The sequence below is a fragment of the Chelmon rostratus genome, chromosome 12 (assembly GCF_017976325.1).
Source record: "Chelmon rostratus isolate fCheRos1 chromosome 12, fCheRos1.pri, whole genome shotgun sequence".
Classification (NCBI taxonomy): Eukaryota; Metazoa; Chordata; class Actinopteri; order Chaetodontiformes; family Chaetodontidae; genus Chelmon; species Chelmon rostratus.
The window spans coordinates 7,258,143-7,273,978 of record NC_055669.1 but is presented as its reverse complement, the minus strand read 5'-3'; the positions used below and the strand labels follow the sequence as shown (position 1 = coordinate 7,273,978).

Below are 15,836 nucleotides of genomic sequence, written 5' to 3'. Positions count from 1 at the left end.
AGGCCTACTTTGTCTACTTTCTTACTGCCTTCAAAGGAAATTTGAAACTAATTTACATATATGTTCATGCACATTTTTCAAAACAAATGCATGGGTTCTGTGCTGCACGTGTTTTTGGTGCGACATTAACGTGTCTGTGTTATCGGCCAGTGGATATTAATTAGAATGGGATATGGTGTGTGCTGTGGCTGAGTTTGCCTCTGAATGTGGATTTTCTTCCAGTCCCAGCAAAATGCCAAACTGAATGTTGATTGGCATTCAAACTGTGCAGTGTTTTTCTCTCCAGCAGGAAAATGGAGCAGCCAGTCAGGTGGAGCATAAGTCATTTTCACAGCAGACATTTGACACATTAAAGCAGGAAATACACGGGTGTACTTAATGACATTAATTATGGCTGCATTCCATTTAGCTGTGCCACTTCCAGGTTAAAGGGCTCTCTTTCTGTGCACACTTTACTGGGACACCTAATGGAATGAGGATGTAATGAATGTGATTAGTTACTCCTGTGCTTTGCTTGCTATGGCAGGTCAAACAGTTTGCTGTGAAGAAGGTCCTTTAAGGCTGAGTTGACAAGGGGTAATTAAATAGCACAAATCAAATTTACATATTATTCTTTGAACATTTACAGTATTAAAATCATATTTATGTTGTTTCCTGGTGTACACTGTGAATTTTGTGTGTGTCTGTATATACAGTATATGTTATAGTATATGTGTATATATATATAATGTTATATATTGCGAATATATCTTAGACCTTCAGTGTAAGAAGTTGTTTTAACTGCTTTTTCTGTGACATATGGTCCGTCTAATTCTTTGTTTGATTATGTTTTGCTCTTTTGCAGAAGACAGAATGAAATGTTGGTGGTGACAAAGAGGTGTGCAGCTTTGAATGTCACCGAAGAGAACTTGCTGAGGTCGATTAGGCTGAAAGTTGAGCTGCAGTCAGATTGTTCTTTTTATAGTATGATTATTATCAAAAAACAGATGTTCATGTCTTTGTGAAAAGGTTGTAGTTGTTGTAATCAGACCGTCATCAGACCGTCAGTGAGTCCCTCTCTGAGCTGCATGAATGAATTCCACTGATGTCAATATTTTTGAGTCAGATACTTCTGACCTCAAATCGAGATGTACAGTAGAAAAGATGTGTGGATGACTAACTGGAGCATCCTCAGTGTGTATTCTAGCTTGTACCTGAACTGGTCTTGCATATTATTTACCATTTAACTCGACTTCAGCCAATATTTTCTAAATACTTGAAAATCAAATTTTCATCAATTGTTATCTGATCATCAAAATTTACCAAAATGTAAGGACCACATTCATAAATATCCATCTCAAGTAAGAGGAAAAAGGGGTATTACAAAACATATAGAAACAAAATATATAGAAAAACATATATTTTCTTTTAAATCCAAAATGGCTGACCTCAATGCACAGTCTCAGAAATGACAATCTTATTTTCTGACACTTGTAAAATACAACTGAAACTATTTCAACAGAAAACATTGTTTTGTTTTTGTAGCTTGGAGAGTTAAAGTGTTCCAAACTGATGCTGATTTAATGTTTATTATTACAAACAGCTGTGTTTAGACCGTTAGGAAATATCGTACCTTGTGTAAATGTACTTCTTTAGCTCTGTGCTTTCTTTGGATTTCCAAACGTTTATTATTATTTGAAGTAGCATTCTTGTGACAGGCCACAGTTCGGTGTCTCATACACAAGCTGGAGACAGTTTTCAAAATGTCAGCCAACATTCCCAGTTTTCCATCGGACATTTGATGCTCCTGGAATGTTCCAACTGCTACTTGAGTATCAGCCACCCGTCACCTTTTACTCACAACACAACTCCAATTTCATACCTGAAATGACATCACAAACTCTGTGTGTGTGCGTGTGTGTGTATGGTGTAGTGTGTAGTAGTGTAGACTGCTTATACAACCCTCCTCATTGCCTGTCAAGACTATTGCTCTGTTACCATGGAAACCATGTGACCAAAAAAATCAGGTTACCACCGGCAGGTGCATATGAGGTGCAGTATGATCATTTGTGCCTCAGTCTAGTTCCTGATGCAATCTGGCTGCAAGGGGAGCAGGGCTTTGACAGACAAATGAGCCATTTACAGTGTACTTACTATACTACTCCGAACCAATGAAATCACATTAAAATTTACTTTTCGAGTATTGCTTAGACAAATCTTACTGTATCAGGAAAGACACACACTTGGATTACAGTGAATTTATTTTCAAGCAAAATGAATGTATTACATTCAAATCGAAATTGAAATGAATGTAAGTAGAAGATGTAGGCCAAACAGTTGACTGTTAATGCCTGTCAGTGTGTGTGTGTGTGTGTGTGTATTTGTGTGTGTGCTGCCCTACAAGAAGGCAAAGGCATTTTGATGCACTGCACCAAATTTGGAACAAAAGACCTTATAGTCCAGACCACATCAGTATCCTCCCACCTGCACCTGCCCCTCCCCCCAAACTTGTATTTCAAGACTGAAAAACAGCATATCAAGACCACAGCTTTACCTGCACATACACACTCACTCACTCTCTCTCTCACACACACACACACACAAACACACATGTTCTCGGTCACACACAACACATGCTGTAGAGACTACTGTACATGCATACTGTAAAGGCATGTGTGTAGATGTGTGTATATACGTATTTATACACACAGACCTTATTTGTAATTATGCATGTACATATATACATATATATATATATACATGCGTGTGTGTGTATATATATATATATATATAAATGCGTGTGTGTTTGTGTGTATACACAGTACGTATGTGTGCGCGCACGCATAATGCGTGTGCGTGTGTGTGTGTGTGTGTGTGTGTGTGTGTGTGTTCCTGTGTGCTGTCGTTCTCTTTAGGCAGACAAGAACCTTCGGCCATTTTTTCGGGGTGTTTGTTGTTTTCACCAAAACAAGAGGCTGTTCTCAGGTCGACGCTGAGACGTGCCTTCCAGTGAACCTAAGGCTAGTTTGGAAGAGGGTGAAATGATCCCAGATCAGTGTCTGTTTCGGTGTCATGCCATCCCCCATCGCGCTGCTAGGTGCGCGCCAGCCTCGCGATAGCCTCGCCTACAAGAATCAGAGCTCCGCTCGCGAACTGGATGCTGACAGGCGCGCGGTGCGGTCATCATGCAAAGGTTACATTGGATCCGTTTCAGCGAGTGTCTAAAGAAGCCGCTCCTCCGCAGGACCCGCACGGGTTATAAAATGCGAGACGTCTAGCAACACGAAAACGCTTCAACTCACGTTTACTCGCCTGTTATGTTACAGCAGGTGTCAAACGATGGACGCAAGTTTGGGATTTCCGCGAACGGCAGTGTGTACGCTGGCTCCTCTCGGCGGTAAAGTGGCTTCATGAGTGTCCAAAGTAACAGTGGAAGTGGTGGTGGAAGTTTGGAGGCGACGCCATCTTGGTCGCAGCTCTCCTCGTCCCCAACGATTTCTCAACAACATATAACGGCGACCGCAAAGAGCAAGGAAGGTATATTAGCTCGCCAAGTGCACGACCGACTCTTATTCTCCTTAAAGAGTGTCCTTTGCAGGAGAAGTGGATTATTTTGGCCGTGTCGAGCAAACGTTTGTTGAAGTAAAAATGGATGTCAAGTTCACTGATGCCGTGAATTGGAAGCCAAACGTCAGCTGTCAGTTCAGTTGATGGCCAGTCTAAGTAGCAGCAAGCTATCATGTTTGCACAAAGGCAGCGCTAGCTTGTTGTTTTGTTTGTGCGACTGTCAGCTTACATTTCTAGTTAGTCGAAGCTGTTGATGCGATTGCAGTTTAGCAGCAGTTTGTTAACATTCCTATTGCCCCCTATCAGCAGCATCTAGTTGGATATTAAACAACGTAGCTATGCATGCATCCATTAATGCATTGCAGTGCATGCCCATACTGCTGTAAACTTGAGAACAGGCCCTGAATTTTACCTTTCTGGCCCAGTTTGGACGCATCTGTTGTTCCACCTTGTTTTTGACATGCTATTGTGACTCTGTTTACCCCGATATTGTTGAGTTGCTGGATGTGATGTGACAAAACAGTGCTACAAAGTGGGAGCAATGGGTTATAACCTCCTAGTTAAGAATCGTACTTAAAAGACACGATGTTAAGAAAAATATTTAGACAGCGATGGTGTTAATAAGACGGTAACTTAATAACGAAGATCTGCGTTACAGTAGCAGTTACAGTTAATTTACAGCCTTAGACTCCTAAAACTAACGTGCGTAGATCCAAAATAATGCTGGAATATAAAGCTGTAGCTGTATAGATTTTCTAACCTAAATCACCCCCCCCTCCTGTCCTTAGGTAACCTCACACAGGCCTTGTAGTGTGCTCTCTGTTTCACTGCTCAAGGCTTTCATAATGTCCATTATGCCTTTTAGGGCTTGCCCCTGTGCCAGAAGCTATGTAAAGATGACAGCCAGGAAATGTCCAATAAGGAAACAAACACTTGCAGCAGCAGGGAGAGGAGGACCTGTGTGCCTCTCTCCCTGGAAACCCGTTGTTGGTACATAGAACAGGGCCCGGTCAGGCAGCATATAGGTTTAGCCTGCTGCTTGTGTGAGAGTCGTATTGTGCTTCAGACTTATGCTGGTGAGGTTTACCACTCTGTCATGTGCAAATCTGACTATATATGCTGAGGAAATTGTAATGTAAGGACAGGCTTTTGCAAACCCTGACTGACCTGAAAAGCTGTGTCCTGTTTCAACGGCGCGAGGAACGTTTATGCACATGTGTAGCATTTAATTAGCCACATAACTACTGAAGGCCCACATCTGTTCCTCACTGACTTTGCAGCACGTAGGAAGATGTGACTTTGGGATGAAACTTCCTGTGTCCTTATCTCAGCTGGTGTTGTGCTCTGTCTGCAAGGCTTCCGAGGTGTCGAGATCCCCGAATAACACAGACTAGTTTAGCACTGTGAAATGAGGCCATTGTCACAGTCTGACTAATGAGGTAATAGAAGAGCTGGTTCGAGATTTTTGTGTTGACATACTGGGAGACTCTGCCCAGCCTCGACTCTCCTCCCTCCTGACTTCCCAGTGGTAGAGTGACCTTCCTGCTTGAGTTAGAATTGCAGTGTCACTCATCTACAGTATCTTCCGTCATAGCATGAAAGTGCATCTTTTAGAGAGCTACCTCCTGCCCAGTTGAATCAAATCCATTTTTCTATTTTTATCCCCTAATCACTCTAATTTTCTCTAATCCTCCCCCAGATACTGTCCTCTGTTCCTTCTCTTAGTGCTAATTTTTATTCCTCTTTAGTCATTTTTGTCACAGAAAAATGTTCCGTTCTCAGTCGCTCTTGTCACCACTGTTTGCCTGTAATGGAGATGATGTACACGTCTAATGTTACTCTGTCGGTGCTCCTATGCCAGGCCCCATGGAGGAGCTGCACAGCCTGGACCCCAGGAGACAGGAGCTGCTGGAGGCCAGGTTCACAGGAGCTGTCAGTGGCAACACAGTAGGCAGCACTGGGAGCACCAGTGGAGGTGCTAAGGTAACCGCAGCACCGAAAAACTAGAGCCTTGTTTTTCAGATGCGTCACACACTGCACGCAGATGTATTTGACCCAGGGGCTAAGGAGCCTCATGAGCTAAAATTATATTTAATGCATTTCTCTTTCCTGACCGCTAGAGGATTAAAATGCTTTGAAACAGCTTTGTTTTAAGTTGCAATTTTCGCTCTCAAGACTATTCTAGACATTGGCTGCATCATGTAGCTGTCAATATCAAGAAATTCTAATTAAAAGTTCTAATATCAATAATAGCGACAACCAGTGCGTGTTTGCACAAAGAATACCATACACTAGTTTTAGCAGTCTTGAGTGACGAACTCCAGTGACTAAATCCACCATGATAGTTCCAAGGCCGTCAGAAAGTACTACGTCAGCAGCAGGGACTTTTTGGTGGCAGGAAATGAGAACCAAGCCCAGATTCCCATGGTGGAAAAGCAGGTAAGTTCCTGTTTTCCTAAAAAGGATGCCGGCTTCCTGGAAATGTGCATGTGTTGGAAAAGATCCAAGTGACACACCTAATAACTGAAGATGTGGATTCCTATTAGACGTGGCAGACATAGAGGCCTACCTCCAGGCTTTGTTTCACTGGTGTTTACATTACACAAGGTTGCTGAACTTTGTAGCACAACTCACAAGTAGAGACTATTTTTATATCGTGTATGTTCGCTTATCTGTTTGAATTCTCACTGTGTGTAGGGTCTGGCCAATGAGTCCTCTAACCACAGCTATGGCAGTCTGGGTTCATCTAGCGACAAGGAGTCAGAGGTAAAACATGCATGCACTTACCATTTTTGCAATGGTCATGAGTGACTGTTATTTATTTTGAAAAAACAGAACAAAAGCCAAAATTAAATATTGCTTATGTTATTACACAGATGCCAACAGTGAAGCCTCTTTAGACACAGTTGTGTTTTTTTTCCCCCCTTGCTCTTCCCACTTGTCTCTATGTCTCTCCCACTACTCCCACCTCTCCTTCTCTTCTCTTCCTAGAACTCTGATTTGAAAAGAGGGAGCTCTCCTGCCTACTCAGTATGTACTCTTTCTTCCTGCTGCTCTTTCCTGCTGAACACCACCACTTGAACCAGCTTTGTTAGGTAAAACACAAGGGATTTATACTTTCTTCTCTCTCTCTCTCTTTCTCTCTTTCTCCATATCAATTCACAGACCCCAGAGAAGAAGCACTCTGAATCATCCAGAGGGAGGAAAAGGAAAGCTGACACCTATTCAGAGAGTAGTCAAGGTATGGCTGACACCTGCAAGAAATCAGTATACTATAGACATTTATGCATTACTGATAGCTTGCATTAAACCTTTATAATCAATTTCCTCTGCAGGGAAGACCACCACACGTGGGCCCAAGATTAGCGACTACTTTGATGTGAGTCCTACAGAAACTTCGGTCATCCTAAAATGTTATGGTTGTTACATTTTGAACCAGATTCTCAAGTTTACCCATTTGCTTGCTCTGCAAAGTTCCAGGGTGGAAATGGTTCCAGTCCAGTCAGAGGCCTCCCATCAGCTCGCCGCTCTCCACAGAACTCACACTCTGCCCCAGGCTCAATCGTGAGTATTTCACCACCAGTAGAATGCCTACACACAAGGATTTCTGATGACTTATGTGCATATGAAGTAAATGTAAGTCTCTGTGTAACTACAAGGTTTAACAAAGCCTCTTTGTGTGTAGATCCGGCAAAATAGCTCCTCTCCTACGAGTCTGTGTTTTGGGGAACACAATCCCAAAGCCTCCTCTAGCAAGTGTGTCCAGGTAATATGATGCACACTTGAAATGCTGACATGACACACTTTTTCCCAAGATTCCTGCAGTATACATTGTACTGACTGGTAAATCTGTCTGCAACTCGTAGACGGACTTAACAGGCCTGAAACTTGCTGCTCTGGAGAGCAACAAGAGTCTTGACTTGGAGAAAAAAGAGGGGCGAATAGATGACCTGCTCAGGGTGAGTTCACTGTCCATATCCTGGGTTTTGATGGGAGAATGCAGAGGAGAACAACTATCGGACATATATTATATATACATATATAGTATTATGTCAGGTTTGTTTAATTTTTACTACACAGCCGAATTTAACAGTCTTCCCTTAACAGGCTAACTGTGACCTACGGAGACAGATAGATGAACAGCAGAAACTCCTGGAGAAGTACAAAGAGAGGCTCAATAAGTGCATCACCATGAGCAAGAAACTGCTTATAGAGAAGGTATCTGTCTTTGCATGCATGCACCCTTTTGTGTATTCACAGTTTATTTGACCTTTGAATCTTTGAATCTCTTCACCAGCTGCCGGTTTTCCTTGAGTCTCTTCCATTTTGCATAGAGCTGCACAATGGTGATGGGATTTAGTGTACAGGCAGCTGTTTCACAAGTCATTTGATTTATTTGATATGGTTGGAGAATTCAGTTTAAAATAAACTTTCCTACTGCGACTTAGTGTATAGGAGAGGGCTTTCCATCAGCATATTTTGTTCCTCTCTCTTCTCTTCTGTTGCTATTGAGACACCTACAGAAACACTATTCATTATTCCTAATGTATACTGTCCGCTTGTTTTCATTAACAGAGCACCCAGGAGAAGCAGTCATGTCGTGAGAAGAGCATGCAGGACCGTCTCCGTCTTGGTCACTTCACCACTGTCAGACACGGGGCGTCCTACACGGAGCAGTGGACCGACGGATACGCATTCCAGAACCTGATCAAGTGAGACTGCAAACACGTGCATAGCTTTCAATCCATTTAAATAGATTTCAGTGTGTTTCTTTTAGATTGTACATTCTAAGCTGTGTGAAAGGCTCAGAAATACAGAGGCAAAGGTGAAAGGCACAAAGCTGTTTGTCTGTGACAGCCTTTCTCCATATGACCCAATCTCTTCCCCTCTGTGTCCTCTTCTCTGTGCAGGCAGCAGGAGGGCATCAACCAGCAGCGGGAGGACATAGAGCGACAGAGGAAGCTGCTGGCCAAGAGGAAGCCTCCAAACCCTGCATCTCCCTCCCTCTCAGTGGCCTCCACGTCTGAACCCAAGCAGCGCAAAACCAAGGTGGTCAACGGCAACGACTCTGACCCCTTCCTCAAGCCCTCCTTGCCCCAACTGTGAGTACACTGAAATAGATGCATGCTGTCATTCTGGGTAAAACTGGAGGATGCTGAAGCATAAAAAATGAAAGGGATAGTCATCACACTGTTTCTATTGTTTTGACTGGAGCAGCCATACATAACCCTTTAAAATTCATTACAAGGTGGCCTGCAGTTGAGTTAGTAAGACTTCTGTAGATTCAAATAAATGTTCTTAATCAAGTTTGTCTTCTTTGTTGATGTTTCTGTTCTGTTGGGAGATTTTGACTTATCCGTATTTTGGCAGACTGACCCTCGCTGAGTACCACGAGCAGGAAGAGATCTTCAAGCTTCGCCTCGGACATCTGAAGAAGGTCAGTAACAAAAAAAAAAATTCAATGGAAACAATGCATAGATGTCCACGCATTCTGTTTTAAATGGCAGCTGGAGCCTTAAATTGTTTGAGTGTTGTTTCCCATACGTGAGTCTTAAGTGCGTGAATCTTCAAACAGGAAACAAATTGAAATGGTTTGTTTATGCAGGAGGAAGCGGAGATCCAAGCAGAGCTGGAGCGGTTGGAGCGAGTGAGGAACCTCCATATCAGAGAGCTGAAGAGGATAAACAACGAGGACAGCTCAGCGTAAGTCCATTTTCCATACAGGACCATAACCTGCCGAGTGATCTGATGTTTAAGAGAGGGACTGAAGAGAGTGCAATAAGAATCATCTATGCTATGACTCTATGAGTCCTTTTGTCGGGAGTCGGTACCAGCAATGAGTTTAAAAAATCATGTGCTTCCTGACGCAGGTTTAAAGACCACCCTACCCTGAATGAGAGGTATCTGCTGCTGCACTTGCTGGGCAGGGGCGGCTTCAGTGAAGTCTATAAGGTAATGTCTGTGTGGTCGCACCAGATTTTTTATTTTTTTTTTCTATTGCCTCTCTCTGTAAACTATGTTTGGAGACAAATGTGTGTGTGTTTTCTTGTGACACACAGGCTTTTGACCTGTTTGAGCAGCGCTACGCAGCTGTTAAAATCCACCAGCTCAACAAGAACTGGAGAGAGGAGAAAAAGGAGAACTACCACAAGTAGGTCTCATATACACAGAGACACAACTTAAGATACAGAAAAAGCAAATGTTTCTCCACTAATGCACACACTACACTGACATTTATTTCCTTCCAGGCATGCATGCAGGGAGTACCGGATACACAAGCAGCTGGACCATCCCAGAATAGTCAAACTGTATGACTATTTCTCCCTGGACACTGACACGTGAGTCACCTCTGACCTCTGCCAGCTGTAGCCCTGCTGGGTTCACATATCCTGAGGTTGTTTATCACCCAGCGCTGGCTTAAAAAGCCTTTTTCTTCCCCCTTATCTTTTTTACGGTGGGTTTAAAACAACACCGTGCATATTGGAGCTGTCAACAAATATTAAAAACATTTCTAATCCAATTATAAAAAAAATCCATACATTCAATTGTCAAAATTCATTTTTAGTTATAGGGGAAAGAAAGGAACTGCATGATGGACAGGAGGCATAAACCCAGGGTTTCTGTTGTCTAGTAATTTAATTTTACCAGAAAATCTGTTGACTATCTGTCTGACATTTAAATCTCTGCAGTCCTAATGTCCAGTGAAAATAATTCCAGATTTAGATGTAAAAAAATATTCCACCTCCACACGCTGTTTCCCTCGCTGCTTCTCTGATGTCTGCCCTCTCTCTCACTCCACTCCCCATTTGGTGAATTAAGAGCTTATTTCAATCAAACTAGAGTTGGTGGCGATTGTTGGAACAGTGTAAAGATGAAACAAGAAGGTTTTGGTGTGTTTCTACTTTGTTCAATTTCAATATTTAGAGCTGGACTGACGTGTGCTTTACTATGTTAAAATGACTGTTTCTGAGCATGGAGTCTGGCGGCATCAGCTGTTTCTGGTTAAACACAAAAGATCTTACTCATAAAAGGCTTTATCTCTTAAGGGATCCTTTCTGTAATGTCAGACACTTACAACCTGAGTCCATTAGTTGCAAAAACAAACACTTTTAGTGGACGTTCGTTGACGGTGCGTAAACGTCCGGAGAGATTACATTGCAGCCTGTTTCATGGCTGCTGCGCTCTTACTTAATACTGAAAAGAAAAACCTTCCAACAGTTGTCGTCTCATTAGTCACTTGGACACAAAAAACATGGAAAAATAGGGTCCATAATCAGACAATATGCAACCAGAATTCTGAAGTTTGTCCAGGAAGTCTTTCAGGACACGTGGTCCAGCACCAATAGAAAACGTCACTTTCATTGATTGAAATGAAATGTAGGTCAAGCTGAAATTAATAATTCAACAGCATGGTATAGGATATTATTTTATTTGTTCATTTTTGTAATGTGTAGGTATGTAGATCTTTAAAAGAAGATGTTTATGTTGAAATAATGTACAAGTGGTATGTCTCTCATTCTTTTGCTTTTCCCTCTTTTGGACATAATGCGCAAAAATAGATATTCAGACGGTTCAAATATTTGTTGTTTTTTTCTAGATGGAATAATCTGCCAGCTTTGACAGCCCTACTGCATATCAGTACCACTCAAACCTTCATGAAAGCCCTACCCAGTAAATATTCAAATAATGCATGAGTTGTTTGTGTTCTGCCTCAAGGCTCTACGTCTGTGGGTGCTACAAGTAAGAGCAAACATCACAGGGGTGTTATCAGATTTGGAAAGAGTAAATAGTAAAAGCAAATCATAGAAAAATGTATGATTCAGCGTCAACATGCCCTGACAATGGGAGCTATTTTTAAAGGGTTAACCTGGAGCATGTGAGGTGTAGTCACCATAGCCAGTGTTACTTTCCCAGTCTAACAGGACTGTGTGTTTGTCCAGAGAAGTGGACGAGTCTCTCTCTGTGTTCAGTACAAAGGCTGAGCGCAGGCCCAGCTCATTTTGTAGCAAAGCTATGCCTGTGAAAGTGGGCAGCTCACAGACATGACTGGAAACTTCTGTCAGGCTCACTCAGTAGCAGAAGGTCCTGACGTTGACCCCTGACCTGCATGTGGAGGAGGGGGAAGTGACATTCATCCTCTAAGCCTTCAGCCTTTCTAGCTCTTCAAAGAAACATACAGGATGAGCAGTTAATCCTTCGATTTAGGGATCAATGAAGCAGCGACAGTATTGTTAGATTCCTGTTATCAGATGTTGCGAGTTCTGTGGACCTGGATCTGTTCACACGCAGCTCTTCAGTTTGATCTTTTTCTCCTGGATGTAATCGTGTGTGTCCGTCTCCGTCCTGTGCTCTCAGGTTCTGCACTGTCCTGGAGTTCTGTGAAGGCAACGACCTGGACTTCTACCTGAAGCAAAACAAGCTGATGTCAGAGAAGGAGGCGCGCTCCATTGTCATGCAGATTGTCAGCGCCCTGCGCTACCTCAATGAAATCAAACCCCCCATCATCCACTACGACCTCAAACCTGGTGGGTCACGTGATCAGAGAGTTTTTGGATGCATTGTGCATGGAATTAAGCGTAGATAAACTGAAACCTGATGAAAATGGCTGTAGTGTTTAGATTAAGAGGCTAGAGTCGGCATTAGTCCTTGCAGTTGCCTTAGTGTTGTCAACCTTGGGTGAGCAATGGTCTGGCTGGGCTTTGAATATGTATCGCAGCACAGTTGGTGATACAGCTGTAGTCCCTCCCAGTATTTGAACCTGATCTTGTGTGAGTCACTCTGTCTCACACACTGTACTGAGCCTCCCTGTCTGTGTGGTGGACAGGTAACATCTTATTGGTGGATGGTACTGCGTGTGGAGAAATCAAAATCACAGACTTTGGCCTGTCTAAGATTATGGATGATGACAACTACGGCGTGGATGGGATGGACCTCACATCACAGGGAGCAGGCACCTACTGGTAAGACACACACACAGTAACAGTAAACCGTCTGTATGGGTTCTCTTGTATTCTTGACAGATTTCATCATTATGGGCAGTGAATTATGACAGTAAATTTTCAAGGAATTACCTTTAATGTAAAAATATGTACTTTATTTACTCCATAACACAGTATGAGATTTATTGCATTGTGTGTGTGTTTCAGGTACCTTCCTCCAGAGTGTTTTGTGGTGGGGAAGGAGCCCCCGAAAATCTCCAACAAGGTGGACGTCTGGTCTGTGGGAGTGATTTTCTTCCAGTGCCTCTACGGCCGCAAGGTACAACACTAAACAGCACCTGCTACACATCATAGAAAGCAAATGAACTCAGAGAGGAAATAAACCTCTTGTCGTTTGTTGAACGTCGTTTCAGTTGATTTTTTTTGGATCACAAAAAATGATTTTCGTCTTGTTGAGATCATTTTTCAGGGTCCAGTCATGATGGTTACAGCAGTGTAAAACACACTAGATGCTGATTTCATGTGTTTTGTTTTTCCAGCCGTTTGGTCACAACCAGTCACAGCAGGATATTCTCCAGGAAAACACCATCCTCAAAGCCACAGAGGTCCAGTTCCCTGCTAAACCACAGGCTAGCACAGAGGCCAAGGTAACACACACACACACACACACAAACATAAATGTACAACCCCGATTCCAACAAAGCTGGGATGTACAGAATGCATTCATTAGCAAACAGACTGTGTTTATCAGTTTTACGAACTGTTTGAGTCCTGAGTCCATGTAGTAACATCCTTTTATACAAAACTGATGAACCTCGCTCCATCCTCGCTTGTGAACGACTGAGCCTTTCCAGGACGCTCCTTTCATACCCAATCATGATACTGTCACCTGTTACCAATCAACCTGTTTACCTGTGGAATGTTCCAAACAGGTGTTTTTGGAGCGTTCCACAACTTTCCCAGTCTTTTGTTGCTCCTGTCCCAACTTGTTTACAACGTGTTGCTGCATCAAATTCCGAATAAGCAGATATTTATGAAAATCAATGAAGGCGAAGAGGTCAAACACTAAATGTATTTGTACTGCTTTCAGCTGAGTTTATGTCATAAAGGATGAGCAAATGATCATATTCTGATCCTTCATACAAAGGCTAATATGCCTGTTTTACTGTATACATTCTGCTTAAAAAAACAAAAAACAAAACCTGTTTGGCTGTCCGCTGACATGTTGACTCGTGTGAACATCTGAGCTGACTCTGTGTGGTTTTAAAAATGCACATGAAGAGTTTTTCTTACACAGCCTGCAGCTCATTCTATAATATGTTGTCTCTATTTTTCTGCAGGCGTTTATCCGGCGCTGTCTGGCCTACCGCAAGGAGGACCGGTTCGATGTTCACCAACTGTGCTCGGACTCCTACCTCCTCCCTCACATGAGACGTTCAAACTCCTCCGGGTCCCTGCAGCCCTCCGCCTCATCTCTGCCTACCTACTGACTGGCTCTCTCACATGACTGACAGGACCCTCTGACCAATCTCAAGGCAGGATTGTTGGAACTGGAGGATAATGGATGTGGATCTCTTTTTTTTTTTTTTTGTCTACTAGAGCTGTTCCCAAATGGATACGTTGGCACCAGAGGAGAATTAAATTGGGAAAGATGAGATGGAAAAAGGGTGAATACGTGAAAGGGGGATACTCCCTTTGCATATGTTGTACAGAGATGTGCCCTTGAACTCAGCTGTGTGAGATACGGGAAATGAACAAAATTCGAAAACAGAGAGAGAGAGAGGGCCAATTGTTTGGAGCAAGAAATGAAAATGATGAAGCTCGTGCATTTCTTTATGGACTTTATTAAATAACCCCTTCAGCAGCTATAGGAGCTGCTAGATGCCCTATCTAAGCCCACCTCTTTAACTCTCCACCATAATACACCTCACAAGATGGCTTAGATGTTGTTCGACATAAAGCCACAGTTGTAGTTGTTCTCTTGTTATGTGAGGGTGGCGTTGACCAGCGGGAAGCAGCAGAAAGGGGAGTGTCTGTACGTCAGATTTGGAGCACCTGTTCAAGTCAACTCTGCAGTCCATTTTTATGAGGCACAAAACGATGGTTACATTTCATTAATTTGCCCTCGTAGTCCCTCTGCACTCGACAGGGGTTCACTTAAAAGTGATGTTGTAACCTTGATGGGACTCGACTAAAAAAAGAAAAATGTTCCAGATGAAATTTCTGGGGTCAGTTTGCACTTGCAGTCCAGATTGTGGTGGTCTGGTCTCACACATTTGGCATGAAGTACTACAGCGTGGGCTAGTTCTGGACTCCTCAGTAGCCAAGTCCTCTGCACACATTTTTTTTTTTGTTTTGTTGCAAAGCAATTCAGATCTACTGCCGGCCAGGAAGTGGATCTGTGAATCTGTCTTAATCCATTGTTGTTCAGATAAGAGTCCAAAACAGCAGAGTATTACAGCACCGTGTTGTCATAGACGTCCTCATCAAGCTGCCTGAAGAGAGTTGGACTGAACTGAGGGACTGGATCAGCTGTTGCTGTTACTGTACTGCAAAGACTCGGGACACAGAGTTTAGTGTACATTTCATGTGCAGGAGACATTACTCACTAGCAAATACATAATAATGAGGCTTATCCTTGCTTCCCAGTGTCTCACTTTGCTCCGTTTATTTGTGTTTCCTCCTGAAAGCTGTTCTCAGTTTGCTGCTATAAATGTTGCTTTTAGTTTGTAACGTGTGAATGGTTTCCGCCTGGCATATGTGCATACTTGAACTGCGTTAAGAGGAACACCCTCCAGAGCCCCTTTACCGAAACGTACACCCGCTGTGCTGCTCGGGGAGGGGGCTCGGGATGCAGCACGTTCCTCTGCCACCAACATCAATGTCCACACGGGTTTTTGTTTACTTTCATGTACAAGTCCAACAGATCTTATATGGAGCAAAGTCCCGGTAGGCTGTGTAGAGAGGAATGTTCATGCCGGTAGAAGTGGGCACGCTCCAGGTTGGCTGTGTTGCAGCATGATTTCCTGCAGCTAGAAATCAAGTGGATATATCCGATTGTTGTCGTCCTGTAAATAAAAAAAACACTTACCTGTACGTTGTTGTGACATTTTAAACCCTCTCAAACGCAGGCAACCTGGACTCTGCCCAAAGCACGGCCGCGGCAACAAAGAGAAGTCTTCCTGGGCCAGAAGTCACGTAAAAGACAAGTGGGAGCAGTTAACAGGAAGTTGTGGGCGTCTCCTCTTCTCTCCTGATTTAAAAATCAGCTTTAGTTGATTTTCGGTGTGCGAGCCATAAGATGAACAAAAAAAAAACCAAAAAAAAAACCCTCCCTTGTAGTTTCAGGAA

The 15,836-nt window shown here is 43.0% G+C and overlaps 1 protein-coding gene across 3 annotated transcripts; it reads left to right on the top strand.

The window, feature by feature from the left end:
- Nucleotides 1-3,016: 3,016 nt before the first annotated feature.
- On the top strand, nt 3,017-15,836 carry LOC121614709 (serine/threonine-protein kinase tousled-like 1-B). Of its 3 annotated transcripts, none has more exons than XM_041948723.1 (22): nt 3,017-3,516; nt 5,408-5,529; nt 6,244-6,312; nt 6,538-6,576; nt 6,712-6,787; nt 6,882-6,925; nt 7,027-7,110; nt 7,232-7,312; nt 7,413-7,505; nt 7,654-7,764; nt 8,122-8,258; nt 8,457-8,648; nt 8,917-8,983; nt 9,152-9,249; nt 9,417-9,498; nt 9,606-9,697; nt 9,795-9,884; nt 11,902-12,071; nt 12,371-12,506; nt 12,693-12,804; nt 13,025-13,132; nt 13,826-15,836. In XM_041948723.1, exons 1-22 carry the CDS (start codon nt 3,390-3,392, stop codon nt 13,973-13,975), a joined length of 2,280 nt encoding a protein of 759 aa, XP_041804657.1. In that variant the 5' UTR covers nt 3,017-3,389; the 3' UTR covers nt 13,976-15,836. The 3 variants fall into 3 exon arrangements, with proteins under 3 accessions (XP_041804657.1, XP_041804655.1, XP_041804658.1); XM_041948721.1 differs by having other exon boundaries at nt 3,018-3,516; nt 7,021-7,110; XM_041948724.1 differs by lacking the exon at nt 6,538-6,576 and having other exon boundaries at nt 3,019-3,516; nt 7,021-7,110.